Source organism: Loxodonta africana, chromosome 10, assembly GCF_030014295.1.
Source record: "Loxodonta africana isolate mLoxAfr1 chromosome 10, mLoxAfr1.hap2, whole genome shotgun sequence".
NCBI lineage: Eukaryota > Metazoa > Chordata > Mammalia > Proboscidea > Elephantidae > Loxodonta > Loxodonta africana.
Genome location: NC_087351.1, coordinates 118,416,933 through 118,433,096, shown reverse-complemented (window position 1 = coordinate 118,433,096; position 16,164 = coordinate 118,416,933). Strand labels below are relative to the sequence as shown.

General features: G+C 56.1%; 1 protein-coding gene across 1 annotated transcript; it reads right to left on the bottom strand.

The window, feature by feature from the left end:
* Window positions 1–1,967: 1,967 nt before the first annotated feature.
* Window positions 1,968–15,473, bottom strand: C10H14orf180 (chromosome 10 C14orf180 homolog). Its single transcript, XM_064293069.1, has 5 exons — window positions 15,163–15,473; window positions 11,066–11,192; window positions 8,062–8,191; window positions 2,550–2,585; window positions 1,968–2,281 (listed from the first exon to the last, which is right to left on the bottom strand). The coding sequence occupies exons 2-5, from the start codon at window positions 11,174–11,176 to the stop codon at window positions 1,983–1,985; spliced, it is 576 nt and encodes a 191-aa protein (XP_064149139.1). The 5' UTR covers window positions 11,177–11,192; window positions 15,163–15,473; the 3' UTR covers window positions 1,968–1,982.
* Window positions 15,474–16,164: the final 691 nt, after the last annotated feature.

Below are 16,164 nucleotides of genomic sequence, written 5' to 3'. Positions count from 1 at the left end.
ATTCGGGCTTTTAGGCGCCTTCCTAAACAGTGAGAAAATAAATTTCTGTCCTTCAAGACCATCCACTTGTGGTATTTCTGTTACAGCAGCGCCAGGAGACAGAGACAGACCTTTCAGAGCTGGACGTCTTTCCATGGCCTTTGCCCATGAATAGCTCTCAGCCGAGAATACTCAGCAGGGGGGCGGGGAGCCCCCCTCAGCCCTCATGGCAGCTCATGGCGGGGGGGTGGGGGCTTTCTCGTGGAAGCTAGTCCTCTTCCAGGTGAGTGTCCCCCAGATGGAACCAGGGGCCCTTTGGGAGCCACGACCCAGGCTGAGCCAGGACTTAACCCCTAGGAGCCTCTCTTTCCCTAGCTGGACTATGGGTTCATAACACCTGCCTGTCGACTTCCTGGGGCTGTGGAAGCCAGGGTGTGGGAGGCGGTAACCATGGTGATGGCCATGATGCTGGGGCCCCCTCCCCAGTCCTGAGGGACATGCAGTCCAAGGAGTGGCCCCACCACAACCCCTCTGGGGCACTGATCTTGGAAGCGGCCCCTCTCCTCCGGGATCCCCCACTCGGGCTCCCCAAATTCTAAAACTGGAAGAGACCCTGGAGACCCCTGCCCAGGCCCCCTGAGGCCCAGATGGGGAAGGGGCTGTGGGGATGGTAGAACAGGTGGAAGCCCAGACAGTGTCCACTGCAGCATCCAGCAGGGGCTCGGCCAGTGTTGGGAGACTCATTCCAGACGCTTCCTGGAGACGGAGGTCATGAAGGAACTCCAAGGAGAGGACTCAGCTGAGGGGTGTAGGGAAGACCCAGGGGCACTCGGATGTCAGCTGCACCCCCGCAGCTGGGAGAGACCCACCCCACAGCCTGTCGTCCCATTTCTCCTTCTGCAGAAATTCCACGACTGGAAGAGGCCAATGTGTTTAATAGAAGTGGATTCTCCCCACAGAGGAGCTGCAGGGTACATGGTTAAAGGGTAGGTGCTAGGGGGCAGCACCTCAGCTGGGGAACTCCTGAGAGGGTCTGGAGGCCTTCCGAGGGCACCGTGGCTCACCCAGGCGGCTCCTCCTGGTGTATGCTGGGACTCCAGCTTTGGTCGGAGTCTAGACCTGCTCAGTGCCTGGCCCTGAATGCAGCCTCAGGTTTGTTACCATGTGGCCCCATCTCAGAGCCCTCAGCCCCTGCCTCCGAGCTGGGGTGCAGAGCTGGGTGCAGAACTGGGGTGCAGTGCTGGGGTGTGGAGCTGGGGTGCAGAGCTGGGGTGCAGAGCTGGGGTGCAGAGCTAGGGTACAAAGCTGGCTGGATCTGGGTCTGAAGGTGGTGGGGGTCCTGGCAGAGCGAGCTGCCTCTCACCCTCCCTGCCTCCAGGCCCCCACCACTGCTCCAAGGACTCCTTCCCAGGCTCTTGGGGCTGGGTGAGGGCTCAGACCAGGGGTCAGAGGTGGCATTTCAACGTTACACCACCCACAAGGCTAGGCTTGGGGGCCCCCTGCATGTGGCTTCGGGAGGGGCCCAGGAAGGAACTCGCATGGAGGTAGGATGCAGTGACACCCAGCTCCGGCCAATAGACCTCTCTTCTTCCCGGGGTCTCTGAGGTTTGGGCTGCGCAGTCCCTTCCCCAAGCCACCCACAGACACAAGCAAGGTGTTCCTCCAAAGTGGTGGCCAAACCCGGGGGACACGGAGCCTTTCCACTGGGGCGAGGGAGGGTCTAAAGGGCAAGGGTGGGGCCCGGAGCTCATGGGTGCTGACTTTTAGTTGTTGCTGTTAGTTGTTGTCAAGTTGGCTCTGACTCATGGCGACCCCACCTACAACAGAATGAAACACTGCCCGGTCTTACACCATCTCCGTGCCCGTTGTGTGTGTGAGTCCATTGTTGAGGCTATTTAGTATTTTGACTTTTAGTAATGAGGTCCTTTATCCAGTCTCCCAGTTGCCCTGACATGGGAGACAGGGGGTAGCGGTGGGCTGCCCCTGCCTCTGCAGCCCTGATCTCAAGGCATGGGGCGTCTTTCCCAGTTAGCTCCACTGGCCCCCTGAGTCGGGGGTTCACCAGGTCCCGTAGTAGGCCTCTCTCCTCCACGGCGGTCCCCGGCTGCCCACAGCCAGGGTTCAAGGGCTGTGTGCCATAGGCGCAAGGCGAGGACCAGGACCCTGGCCCAGAGGTCCTCAAGGGCCAGTGCGATGGGCTTGGTGCGGCCGCAGCACAGACCCAGGGCCACCACCAGCAGGATACACACGGAAAGCCGCAGGAACAGGGAGCCTCGGCCTCGACGTGAGGGCCAGCTGCGCACTGGGCAGGCAGACAGGGTCAGGGCTGAAAGGTAGGCCAGTCCCCTGCCACGCAAGGGCCCCCATCCACCTCAGCCCCATTCCCCTGAGGCTGGAGGGAAAGCGGGCTGCCTGGCTGACCCTGCCAGCTGGCCCAGGGCCACCACACACAGCTGCTTTGCCAGGCAGGGTCCACTCAGCCCAGAGGTGGGTGCTCAGGCGGGGTCCTGGGTGTGACTTGAGGGCCCGGGGACGCTGGGGAAGGTGGGGGGCAGGGGCTCAGAACTTACCCCTGATGGTGGTGGTGCTGTTCCTGCGGGCAATGTCTGTGGATAAGAGCAGAGGTTGGAATCTGGAGGGAGAGCTTTGGGGGCTGCTATCTGTCAGCCCCCACATCCTCAGGCCCTGCCCCATCCCACCGGAGGACCTGAGACAGGTGTGGCAGGCACAGCCCTACCCAGACCAGGGCTGCCCCCTATCCTGCCTGGCTGTCTGCCTGTGTCCTGTTCTAAGAGCGTGGGCCGTGAACATTTGCCAAGAGACCTGCCTGGCTGGCGGGGGGAAGGGACAGCACCACCCAGCCAGGGTCACATCGGGTCTGGGTGGGCTGGGTCCGGGAGGGTGGCTTGGTGGTCAGCTGGTCAGGAGGCAGAGGGGCCCAGGCCGCTGCTCGCTGAGGCATCAGGGACTGGCACTTCGAAGGAGGGAAGGGCAGGAACTCAGCTGCCCCAGCCCACCCCCTGGGCGACCCAAGACCCCTGTTTCTCCATCTGCACTGTCCCACCTCTGGGCTGCTGGGACCCCTGAGGAAGTGCTCTGTGGACAGCGAGGCCTGGACCCCCCAGACAGTGGCGGGTGGTGAGGAGCAGGGGGTCAGTTGTCTTGCAGGAAGCCCAGGAGGTGGGGTGGGGGCAGGCCTGGACCTGGTGGCTGTGCGGGGCTGAGCAGGGTTGGGGGGTCAGGTGTCTTCTAGCAAGGCAGGCAGGGGGTGGGCCTAGACCAGGGCTGCCTGGCCAAGAGGGACGATGATAATGTGTGCCTGTGGAGCCTTGGCCACCAGACTCACGGGGAGCTCGTTTTCTAGGTAGGAGCGGTGGGACCATGGAAGCCCCTTTATGTTGCCCCTTCCCCTGGAATGCAGGTGGGTCTGCGACTTGTTTCCAACCAGGAGAACAGAGCAAAGGGGAAAGCATTCTGCAATGTAATTCAGGACATTAAGCAGTCAACTTTGAGTGAATCAAAAGGGGATTGTCTTAGATGGGCCTGACCTCATCAAGCAGGCCCTTTAAAAGAGAGTCTAGAGGTCAGAGAGAGACGCTGTAGCTGGCCTTGAAAAAGCAAGCCGCCTTGAGTTCTACAGCTGCAAGGAACTCAATTCTGTCACCACTGCCTGAGCTTGGCAGAAGACCCCAGCCTTGGTGAGTCCCTGGTCCTGGCTATCGATGGCAAACGGGGACCACACACAGAGGGCCAGCTAAGCCAAACCCGATTCCTGCCCATGGAAACCATGAGACGATAAGTGGCTGGTGCTTGAAGTGGCTGAGTTTGGGGTATTTGTTACCCAGACTGCTTACTAATGCAGAGCTGTGCCCCAGGAGAAGGACCCAGAGTGGGAAGAAAACCAAAAACTAAACCCAGTGCCGTCGAGTCGATTCCTACTCATAGCGACCCTATAGGAAACCCTGGTGGCATAGTGGTTAAGTGCTACAGCTGGTAACCAAAGGGCCGGCAGTTCGAATCTGCCTGGTGCTCCTTGGAAACTCTACGGGGCAGTTCTATTCTGTCTTATAGGGTCGCTATGAGTATGACAGTGGGAGGAAGTGGGCGGAAAGGAGAAGGCAGGGTAGGGGAGGCACATGCAGAGCCCTGGGTCTGGTGGTGGGAGAATCTGGGAAGTGCGCGGTGAGTGGGATGAGGTTCTGCTGCCGTTCATAGGAACGTTGTCAGATACAGAGCCCGAAGATGAGCACCCAGGCGGGAAGGCACTCAAATACTACCGGGGAAGAGCTGCCATCTCAAAGTATAGTCGACCTTACTGACGTGGATGGAGTCAAGCTTCCAGGACCTTCATTTGGTGATGTGGCACAACTCAAAATGAGAAGAAACAGCTGCAAACATCCATTGATAATCTGAACCTGGAATGTATGAAGTATGAATCTAGGAAAATTGGAAATCATCAAAAATGAAATGGAACAGATAAAGATCGACGTCCTAGGCTTTTGTGAGCTGAAATGGATGGTATTGGTCATTTTGAATCGGACAATCATGTGGTCTACTATGCCCAGAATGACAACATGAAGAGGAATGGCATTGCATTCATCATCAAAAAGAACATTTCAAGGTCTCTCCTGAAGTAAATGCTCTCAGTGATAGGATAATATCCACACGCCTACGAGGAAGACCAGTTAATACCACTATTATTTAAATTTACGCACCAACCACTAAGGCCAAAGATGAAGAAATTGAAGATTTTTACCAACTTCTGCAGTCTGAAATTGATCGAACATGCAATCAGAATGCACTGATAATTACTGGTGATTGGAATACGAAATGATGCCGGAGGTCGCATGATTGAGTTTTGCAAGACCAACATCATGCTTGGCAAAGTACAGGGTCAGGAGAAAAGAGGAAGACCCTGAACACAGTGGCTGCAACAATGAGGACGGTGCAGGACTGGGCAGTGTTTCATTCTGTTGTGGATAGGGTCACTATGAGTCGGAACCGACTTGACGGCACCTAACAACAAGTTCAAGTCGAAACTAAAGGAAATTAGAACAAGTCCACGAGAGCCAAAGTTCAACCCTCAGTATATCCCACCTGAATTTAGAGACCATCTCAAGAATAGTTTTGACATGTTGAACACTAATGACTGAAGACCGGATGAGTTGTGGAATGACATCAAGGACATCATCCATGAAGAAAGCAAGAGGTCACTGAAAAGACAGAAAAGAATGAAAAGATCAAAATGGATGTCAGAAGAGACTCTGAAACTTGCTCTTAAACATCAAATAGCTAAAACGATGAAGTAAAAGACCTGGACAGAAGATTTCAAAAGGGCAGCTTGAGAATAAAAAGTAAAGTATTATGATGACAGGTGCAAAGAGCTGGAGATAAAAAACCAAAATGGAAGAACACATTTGGCATTTCTCAAGCTGAAAGAACTGAAGAAAAAATCCAAGCCTCGAGTTGCAATACTGAAGGATTCTACAGGGAGAATATTAAAAGAGGCAGGAAGCATAAAAAGAAGTTGGAAGGAATACAGAGTCGTTATACCAAAAAGAACTGGTTGAAGTTCAACCATTTCTGGAGGTAAGATATGATCAGGAACAGATGGAGCTGAAGGAAGAAGTCCAAGCTGCACTGAAGGCATTGGTGAAAAACAAGCCTCCAACCGATGGAATATCAATTGAGATGTTTCAACAAACGGATGCAGCGCTGGAAACGCTCACTTGTCTATGCCAAGAAATTTGAAAGACAGCTACCTGGCCAACTGACAGGAAGAGGTCCATATTTATGCCTGTTTCTAAGAAAGGTGATCCAAGAGAATACAGAAATTATTAAACAACATCATTAGTATCACATGCAAGTAGAATTTTGCTGAAGATCATTCAGAAGTGGCTGCAGCAGTATATTGACAGGGAACTGCCAGAAATTCAGACCAGATTCAGAAGAGGACGTGGAACCAGGGATAGCATTGCTGATGTCAGATGGACCTGGCTGGAAGCAGAGAATACAGAGAAATATTTACCTATGTTTTACTGGCTATGCAAAGGCTTTCAACTATGTGAATCATGACAAATTATGGGTAACATTTCGGAGAATGGAAATTCTAGAACACTTAATTGTGCTCATGAGGAACCTGTACATGAATCAAGAGGCAGTCGTTTGAACAGAACAAGAGAATACTGCATGGTTTAAAGTCAGGAAAGGTATGCGTCCACTATACCTATTCAATCTGTGGAAACCCTGATGGCATTGTGGTTAAGAGCTATGGCTGCTAACCAAAAGGTTGGCAGTTTGAATCCACCAGGTGCTCCGTGGAAACCGTATAGGACAGCTCTACTCTGTCCTATTGGGTAACTATGAGTTGGAATCGACTCGACGGCAACAGGTTTATTCAATCTGTATGCTGAGTAAATAATCCGAAAAGCTGGACTATATGAAGAAGAATGGGGCATCAAGTTTGGAGGAAGACTAACAACCTGCGTTATGCAGACAACACAACCTTGCTTGCTGAAAGTGAAGAGGACTTGAAGCACTTACTAATGAAGATCAAAGACCACAGCCTTCAGTATGGACTGCACCTCAACATAAAGAAAACAAAAATCCTCACAACTGGACCAATGAGCAACATCATGATAAATGGAGAAAAGATTGAAGTTGTCAAGGATTTCATTTTACTTGGATCCACAATCAACAGCCATGGAAGCAAAAAAAAAAAAAAAAAGTAAGAAATCAAAAGACTCATTGCTTTGGGCAAATCTGCTGCAAAGGACCTCTTTAAAGAGTTGAAAAGCAAAGATGTCACCTCGAAGACTAAAGTGTGCCTGACCCAAGCCATGGTATTTTCAATTGCATTATATGCATGTGAAAGCTGGACAATGAATAAGGAAGACTGAAGAAGGGCTGATACCCTTGAATTGTGTTGGCGAAGAATATTGAATATGCCATGGCCTGCCAGAAGGACGAACAAACGTGTCTTAGAAGAAGCACAACCGCTATGCTCCTTGGAAGCGAGGATGGCGAGGCTGCATCCTTCGTGCTTTGGACACGTTGTCAGGAGGGTCAGTCCTGAAGAAGGACATCATTTGCGTTCAGAATGCTCCCCACTCTGCCTTCTCGAGGGGACAAAGAAACCTGCCAGTAGCTGCAGTCACGGCATTTTATGCCACTTGTGGTTTCTTTGACTGTATTCTGTCTAGACTGACCCTGGGGCCTGGGTTTTGCCAGGGTTACGCCTGGGAAGGAGACTCTGGGTGGTGCAAACAGTTAAGATGCTTGGCTGTTAAGTGAAACGCCGGAGGGTTAGTCCACTCAGGCCCCTTGGGAGAAAGTCCCGGTGGTCTGCTTCCAGAGGGGCCGCCAGGGAAAACCATTCGGGGCGCAGCTCTCTCCTGACGCCCGTGGGCTCACTGCGGGCCAGGGTCGCTGCAAGTCAGGGTCGCCGCAAGTCAGGGTCGCCACGAGCTACGGTCGCCGCGAGTCAGGGTCGCCATGAGTCAGGGTCGCCATGAGTCAGGGTCGCCACGAGCCACGGTCGCCGCGAGTCAGGGTCGCCACGAGTCAGGGTCGCCATGAGTCAGGGTCACCACGCGTCAGGGTCGCCATGAGTCAGGGTCACCACGCGTCAGGGTCGTCATGAGTCAGGGTCGCCACGAGCCAGGGTTGCCGCGAGTCAGGGTCATCGCGAGCCAGGGTCGCCGCGAGTCAGGGTTGCCGCGAGTCAGGGTCGCCATGAGTCAGGGTCACCACGCGTCAGGGTCGTCACGAGTCAGGGTCGTCACGAGTCAGGGTCGCTGCGAGTCAGGGTTGACTCAACAGCATCTGGCTCTTTATTTCTGGGAAGACAGGAGGGTGGCCAAGGTCCCTCTGGTCGCCCCGGGGCCCAGCCAGAGCTGTGCATGCTCTGCCCGTGGTCTCACAGGAGGCCCTGTGACACGGCGCCCCACTCCTACTGCACCCTCGGACATGGCACCCCACCTGCCCTGGTCCACCCTATGCACCCTCGCCCCAACCCCACCGCACCCCTCGGACAGGCGCCCCGCCCGCCCTCGCCTGCCCCATGTGCCCACGCTCTCTCACAGTGGACCGCAGCCTCCAGGGGCTCCTGAAACCGCACACGCCGTCGGCTCCTCCGAGGCTCCTCTCCAGGGCTGCAGCCCTCGGGCTGGTTGCGTCTCAGGATTGAGGGCGGGCATGTCCTGTGGCCTTCCTGGGGTGGGGAGCAGACACAGATGTGAGCCCCTCTGCCCGCCCTGCCCCCAGCCAGGATCCCCAACATCTGTTAGGGCTGAATGGTGTCCCCAAAGGGATACTTTAAAGTCATAGCCCTGCACCTCGAATGTGACTGTGTTTGGAAACAGGGTTTTTCTTTGTTATCTGGAGGCCCTGGGTGGTGCAAACAATTAAGGTACTAGGCTACTAACTGAAAGTTTGGTGGTTTGAACCCACCCAGGGGTGCCATGGAAGAAAGGACTGGCGACCTGTTTCTGAAAGGTCACAGCCATGAAAACCCCTGGAGCTCAGTTCTACTCTGAAACATATGGGGTTGTCATGAGTCAGAATCGACTGGACAAAACTGGTTGGTCTTGTTATCAGATGGGTCAGATGAGGTCACACTGTAGTAGGGTGGGTCCCAATCCTTTCTGAGTGGTGTCCTGTAAAAGGGGAGATGTGGGGGCAGACAGAAGCCACTCGACAAACATATCTACAAACAATAAAGGAATACCAAGGACCACTGCAGTCACCAGGACCTGGGACGGAGGCCTGGAGCAGCTGCTCTCTCAAGGCCCCAGAAAGAATTGACATGGCCGACACCCTTATCTAGGACGCTCAGCCTCCAGAGCCTCGAGACAATGCATTGCTGTCCTCTAGGGTCACCGCTTGTGGTCCTGTACTCTGATGTGGCAGCCCAGGAGACCAAGACACCTGCCCTGGGCTCTCTGTTCAGGGATGCCATGGGGACCGGAGCAGGGTATGGGCCCCTCCTGTAGGGCTTCCCTAGCCCTGCCCCATCCTGTGGGCTGGTCACCCCTGCTGCCCAGCATCAGTGAGGATGGCACAAAGCCAGGAGTAGTCAGGAGTGGATGTGGCTCTATGGTGCTGTGGACGGGGCTGTGACGGGGCAGGACGGTGTCTCTGCAGGGCTGTGTCCCTACGGGGTCCTCCATGACTTTTACATGCCAGTCAGCAGCAGCGATAACACCCACGAGGCCCTCTACATGAGGGCCGTCTTCCCAAGGGTGTACCTACTGAATCTCCTGGAATTCTTGGGGTGGGGGGCTTAGACAGGTGGCTCAGCCAGGAGGGACAGTGGCCAGGGAGGTGGCCTTGGGGACCCGGATGTGTCTGAGTGCACAGCCCTGCCCAGCAGCACCAACCATGGAGCCTGGGCTGTGTATGGTCTTGTTAACCCAGCCTGCTTTTGAAGGACAGGGCTGGTGATGGCTAGCGAAATGGTAACGGAGGGGGCTGTGTTTGAGATTCCTCCTGGTGGGGTCCGCCACAGCCAGAGCCTGCTGATAGCTTCTGGGGAGATCGCCCAGCTCCTGGGGTCTGCACTGTCTCCGCCCTTGGCTGGGACATGGTGCCTGTGGTCTGCTTGGCCTGGCAATGAGCTCAGAGTCTGAGCCAGGCTTCAGGGAGTCCAGGAAGCCTGGTCCTGCTACCCGGAATCCCTGAGGGTCCCTTGGAAAAGTTGAGGCAAGGACCAGTTAGTTCTGTGCACAACCTCTCCTGGTCTCCTGCCCCCTACCCTGCGCCCGCAGCCTTTGTTCTGAATGCACCAGGGCAGCCTCCAGACTGTTCCTCTCTCTCCACCCTGCCCCACTCCAACACTCTCCTCCCAGCCGCCAGAGTGTGAGGCCCTGCTCCACAGCCCTCTGTGGTTCCCGTTTCCTTCGCGCATGAAGGGGCCCTCCCCCAGCCCTCCTGCTTCCTCCTCTGGCCCATCCTCCCTCCCAGGCTACAGGCTGCACACCCCTGGGCCTGTCCTGGCAGAGACACCCCCAGGGCCCCACCGGCTCCTCCCCTGCGCCTCTGGCCACACTGGGCCCTGTCCTGGGAGCCTCCAACTTGATACCATTCAAGTCCTTCAAAGGACTGCTCGCTTCCTCCTCCCCCCTCAGGATTACCCCTCCCCAATCCTGTGGCCAGACAATTGTGTCAGAGCTCTCCTCAGCAAGGGCTGCCCTGCTTCTTGCTTCTCCCACCCTCCCCACCCCCAGGGGAAGTCTAGCTCCAGGGGCTGGGGGACAAGGGCCCTGACATCAAGGGATCAAGGTCTGGGGCACTCAGCTTCTAGAAGTTAGACCTCTTCTCTCTGGTTCCCCCTTTTGGAAGGGGGTGCCTGCGTTGTTGTGTGGAAGCAGATCACCTGCAGCCCAGGTGTGACAGGTCCACAGATGGAGAGGAGTCCCACCCCAGGATGGAGCACCCAGAGTCTCCCCTGTACCTGGTTTAGACGATTCAGAAGATGGGACTCTGAACAGATGCTGGAATGGGTTAGACTTTTGGGAACGATGTGATAGGTGGGAAGACATAAATTTTGGGGGACCAAAGGGTGGAGTGTTAAGGATTAAATCCAAAATGAGGAAGTCCTAGCCTCTGTACCTATAAATATGACCCTGTTTGGAAATACAGATTTCGTTTTTTATGTTAACGAGGTCGTACCAAAGTAGGCTGGGTCCTAAACCTAATCCCTACTGAAAGATGGGTTATAAAAAGAACAGAACACAAAGACACACACACACACACACACACCCAGGGAGACAGACCCCACATGAGGACCCATCTACAAGCCATAAAGAGAGTGCACACACACACACACACACACGCACGCACATGCACACACACACACACACACACACAGGGGGAGACAGACACCATGTGAGGACCCATCTACAAGCAAGTGAACACCAAGGATCGCCGGCAGATGCTAGAAACTAGGAGAGGCCACAGAAGGAACTGACACAGCTGAGACCCTGATTTGGACTTTCAGCCTCCGGAATGGTGAGACGATACACTTCTGTCCTTTAAAGCCTCCACTGTGAATTTCTGTTACCGCAGCCTGGTCTGGCAGCCTTACCTGCTCAGCTCTGGACCTTGGCGAGTCTGCGGTGGCCTCCTCATCCTTGCTGGCCCGACGGAGCGTCTCTGGCCGGGAGTTGGGGCTCAAGGTGAGTGCCGTGGTCCTCATTTATTTCAACATGGTCCTGAGATAAGCAGGAAGATTATTTATCATGAAGCCAATGCTCGTGGGAATAAACACAAAAGCAGGGTAAACGTCCCCTTGGACACTATTTTTCCTTTGCAGAGATCCCGGTGCAGATAAACCCTGCACCCCGTCTGCCCCACACCATCCTATCATGAGCAATTTCCTCCGCTGCACAGTCTTCACAGTTATCTCTGGTAACGGCTGAGTAATATTCCACCGGGAGAAGTTCTGTGATGTACACGGCACCCTCTATCATCGGGTGTTCAGGATGTTTGTGTTTTATTGTTGTCATTTGCAATTTGTTGAAGTCAGGGATAAGGCTGCAATAAACATCTCTGCTTTTGCTTCCTATTAGTGGAGAAGCTCCTAGTGTGGAATGATGTGGTCAGGGGCTGTGTGTTGTCAGAGCTTGGGATGGGTGCTGGGAAAGGCTGCCCCAAAGGGTGGCACCCACCTTCTGGGGATGGTGAATGGGGAGGAGCTGAGCCCCTCCAGGCCTACCCCTCAGTACCTACGACTCTATCTTCATTTCCCTTCTTCTTTCTCTCTCCCCATTCCCTCTGTCTCTCTTTCTCTCCATTCCCTTACCCCCATCTCTATCCCACTCTCTCCTTGTCTCCCCGTTCTAAATTGCTTACTTAACAGGACAAAGTGGTGGTAGCTGGTAGCTCTCATCTGCATGTCTTAGGGTGTGGAGGTTGCACACCCCCGTCTGTGGCTCCCTAATTGCAGCCCCTCCTGTGCATTATCTTTACAGCCTGAGGGTTCTCCTCTGGAGGCCTCCCCAGCCCTGCTCGGGGGCAAGCCCTGCAGCACCCAGAGACCATGAGCACCCAGAGCCCAACAGTACCCAGAGCCCAGAGTACCCAGAGCCCAGGGTACCCAAAGCCCTTGGGCACCCAGAGCCTATGGGCACCCGGAGCCCAGGGCATCCACAGCCCAGGGCACCCAGAGTCCATGAGTACCTAGAACCCATGGGCACCCAGAGCCCATGAGTACCCAGAGCCCAGGGCACCCAGAGCCCAGGGCACCCAGAGCCCAGGGCACCCAGAGCCCAGGGCACCCATGCAAGTGAAGCTGAGATTTGAGATTCTGTCTTTGAGGGCCCTGAGGGGTGATGGGTGCAAACCCTCATTTGCATATGGGGAAAGCCAGAGAGACAGGCCAGTTATGGTGAGGGGGTGTCACTGGCCTGCTCCCCATACCTCATAACGAGAGAACTGGAGGGGGGTGGGGTGGTGCCAGGAGCCATCCACCCTGGGTTCTGTCCTGCCCCCTTTTACCCCCACCCCCAGGCTCTTGCAGGGGTCCCTGTTCTCGGGTCCTAGGTGGGTATCCTGCTCTCTGTGTGGGAGCCAGTGTTTGCCTGGGGAGCTTCCCTTGGCTTCCATCCGAATCTCAAATGTTAGGGATTGAATTGTGTCCCTGCCAAAATACGTACTGAAGCCTGTGCCTGTGCACGTGAACCTGCTTAGAAATATGTTTTCTTTTGTTATGTTAATGAGGTCATATCCGAGTAGGGTGGGTCCTAAGCCTAATTCTTCCTGGTTATGGAAAGAGCAGATTAGATACAGAGACACACAGGGGGAGACAGACGTCAAGGACACCCGGAAACAGGAGGGTGGCTCCCAGAATGAACAGTCCCCACCAGACTGGGACCCAGCCTCCAGAGCCACGAGACAACAATTTCTGCTCTTGAGAGCTGCCTGCATGTGGGGTTTCTGTTACAGCACCACACAGTGACCAAGACATCCTAGGCCTTGGCCCCCGAGGACTCCGGGTGCCCTGGGGGTGAGGGGCTTGTGTGAGGTCTCTGAGCCTGCAGTAGGGGAGCAATGGCAACTCCTTCAGTGACCCCAGCAGCCACCGTGTATTTCCCACTGGGAGATGACGGGGTGGCCCAGCCCCTGGCTCCCTCCGCAGGAATAAATATAGCAGACAGGCAGCACCCCGTTAATGATGTCTGTGCAGACACTGTCTGGGCGGCTCAATTATTTCAAAAGGTGTAATTTTCTCCTATCTCAGCAGCAGATTTTTTATTGCAAACAGGGTCGCAGAAGGAGCCAGCTGCTGGAGGGGGCCAGGAGTAGGGGAGAGAGGGAGGCTGCTTTACCACAGGGGTGGGGAGGGGAGGCTATGGGGTAAGGGCTGTGGGCAGCTCCTGGTGGCCCAGCACTCAGAGCCTCGTGGGCCCTTGGGCTGGGGCCGCAGTTGTCCAGGAAATGGGGGCTGCGTGCAGATGGGACCTGCAGGGCCCAGCGAGCTGTCCCTGGATGATGCAGACGTTAATGGCTCAAGTGCTAACCAAAGGTTGGCAGTTCAAGTCCACCCAGAGGCACTCGGAAGACAGGCCTGGCGATCTGCGTCCAAAAAATCAGTCATTGAAAACCCTGTGGAGCACAGTTCTACTCTGACACACACAGGGGCGCCAGGAGCCAAGGTCGACTCCAAGCAAGTGGTACCGATGGGGCCCACTGAGGACTGCAGGGGCCTGTGCAGGCCCGCAGGACCTGTCCTGACCCCCGACGCTGTCCGGCAAGGTGACGGCAGCCCTGTCTGTCCCAGGGATACGACTCAGTTCCCACCCTGAGGGGACAGCAGTGTGTGGGGAGGAGCCTTTTTGCCGCTCGGGCCAGCCTGCCTGGCCTACATCCCGGCCCACGTATGCTGTGTGAGCTTGGGCAAGTCTCTCATCCTCTTTGTGCCTCAGTTTGTCAGCTGTAAAGTGGGAGTGATAAGGACTGCCTCCCTGGGCACTGGGGAGGGCTGAGCAGGTGAGGGTGTGTCCTGGGCTCTGAGGCGTGCCTGGGCCACCTGCTCTGTTACTATTCAGCAAAGTGTGTGACTTCGCCATCACAGACCTTGGATGGTCTGGCCCTGTGTGGCCCTGTGTGGCCCTCCTATGGGGTGGGTACACCCTGCTGTGCCCCGACTCTAGGCACCAGGGTTTGTCCATCCCGGCGGCTGTGCCAGGCCTTTCCTGCCCCCAGGTGGCCTCCTCCTGGCCTTATCCACGCCCAGGCAGGGTCCTGACCAAATGGACTCCAGGCTTCCCTGTAAGGGTCATCTCCTTTGAGAGGAAGTGGCCTTTGGTGTCCCTAAGCTTGAGCCTGAGCCCCTGGGAGCTCAGTTGAGTGGAGGGCCTCAGTTTTACGAGAAAGTGGCTCTGCACAGTCAGCAGCCTTTTGTGTGTGGGGCAGCAGCCGCGAGGCCCTGGCAGAGACAGGACATTGTAACACAAGGACACTGGCTCTCAGGCAGCTTGTGACAGGGGTGATAACGGGTGGAAAATAGCTCTGGGCGGAACGGGCCTGTGGAGTGTCAGCACCCGCCCGCCTGAGGGGACAAGGCCCCTCTGCCCAGGAAGGACCTTAGGTGCTGGCTGGCTGGGTGGCTCTTCCACACGGCTCCTATAGCCTCACGTGAGCCAGCGGAGGGTCTGTGGCTCCCATGTTACAAATGGGGAAACTGAGGCTCTGGGAAGGAGGGTGCCCACTGGGTCTGTGCTTTGAGCCCTGCCCTGGCTGTGGGCCAGAGGTGTGCCTGGAGGCTGCGTGCCCCGGACTCCAAAGGGGCAGGTGTCAGCCGACTGTGGCTCCCCAAGCCCCGGCAGCCCCAGTGGGAAGGGGCTCTCATCTACCTAACCCATTCTCAGTGAGGTGCTGTGATGGGGAAGGGGCACCTCCTTCAGTCTGAAGGAGACCCCTCTCACCAGGCTCCTCCCTGCTGTAGCCAGAGCCCCCCAGCGGCAGGTGAAGCTAAGTCTCTCTGCTGTGGCCTCCACCAACGAGAGAAGATGGTCTGTCTCCACGGACCTCAGAGAGCTGACACATGTACACACACAGCCATACGTCCACACACACACCCACACACTAACAGATACTCAGATACACACGCTTACACACATGCACAGATACATACACACATGTACATGCATGTACACACATGTACACACACTCCTGACCCACCTGAGCTCCTGCTGGTGCCGTACTCTGGGTGTGAAATCCCCATCTGAAGGTCTGAGGCCCCTCAGCTGCAGGGTGATCAGAGCCAGGCCCCGCCTGCAGGCCAGGAACCGGAGCCGCTGGGCTCACAAATGGTGGAGAGTTTCCATTACAATGGCACAGGGTGCGGCCTCCGGCCTCCGCTGCCCCTGGAGCTCAGTCCTGGGAGCAGCTGTGTCTCACGGGTGTCACCTCAAGCTTGGGGGTCCTGGGGCAGCTTGCCCTCCTCCCAGGTTCCTGGGCAGCTCGCTGTGGGCTTAAATAAAGTGGCTCGATTGCTGGTGCTGCCAGGTGGGCCTTCTTGATCTGGACACCCCTGCCCGCCTGCCCTTTGTGGGGCAGGGCATGGGGGAGGGCTCCCAGGAAGGGCTGCTGCTCCAGCCCAGTGCTGGCAGGACACTCAGGCAGCTGGGAGATAACAGTGATTCCGAATTAGGCCCAGTGAGAGCTTCCAGGGAGGCCCTTGCTGGCATGGGGGTGGCCCTGGTCACACTGGGCTCCTCGGGAGCTGCTGGCCCTGGCAGAACAGGTGGGGGCAGGAGCTGGTCGCAGGCCCCCAAAGGCTCCTTCCCATGCTGGGATGTGGGTGCGTTTAGGACGTGGATGGTGGTCAATGTCTGCTGGGAGAGGAAGCTCTGCCTGGAATGGAGGCCCCCAGCTCAGCAGGGCAGCCTGGCCTAGTGGACTGGGCAATGGGCTCCCAGCCCAGGCCTGGCTGTAGTGGGACCTGGTGTGGATCGAGTTCCTTTCCCCAACATGTGGATGGGGTGTCTGCTGACCACTGAGGGCGCTATAGGGGTCAGAACTGCATTCAAGGCCTCCACAGTGCCCCCATAGAGTAGGTGCCCAATATAAGTGCTTCCTAAACAGAAGGGGTAAGTAGGTGCATAGCAGAGCAGGAGAGTGCTTTCTGGATGGCTCAGCAAAGAGCTAGCTCTCTGGGGACTCCCAAACACGGTGGCTTAG

Coding starts and splice junctions, on each gene's coding strand:
- C10H14orf180 (XM_064293069.1), bottom strand. CDS start 11,176: ATGAGGACCACGGCACTCACCTTGAGCCCCAACTCCCGGCCAGAGACG. Junction 8,192..11,065: donor CAAGGTCCAGAGCTGAGCAG/GTAAGGCTGCCA, acceptor TCCCCACCCCAG/GAAGGCCACAGGACATGCCC. Junction 2,586..8,061: donor CCTGGAGGCTGCGGTCCACT/GTGAGAGAGCGT, acceptor TCTTATCCACAG/ACATTGCCCGCAGGAACAGC.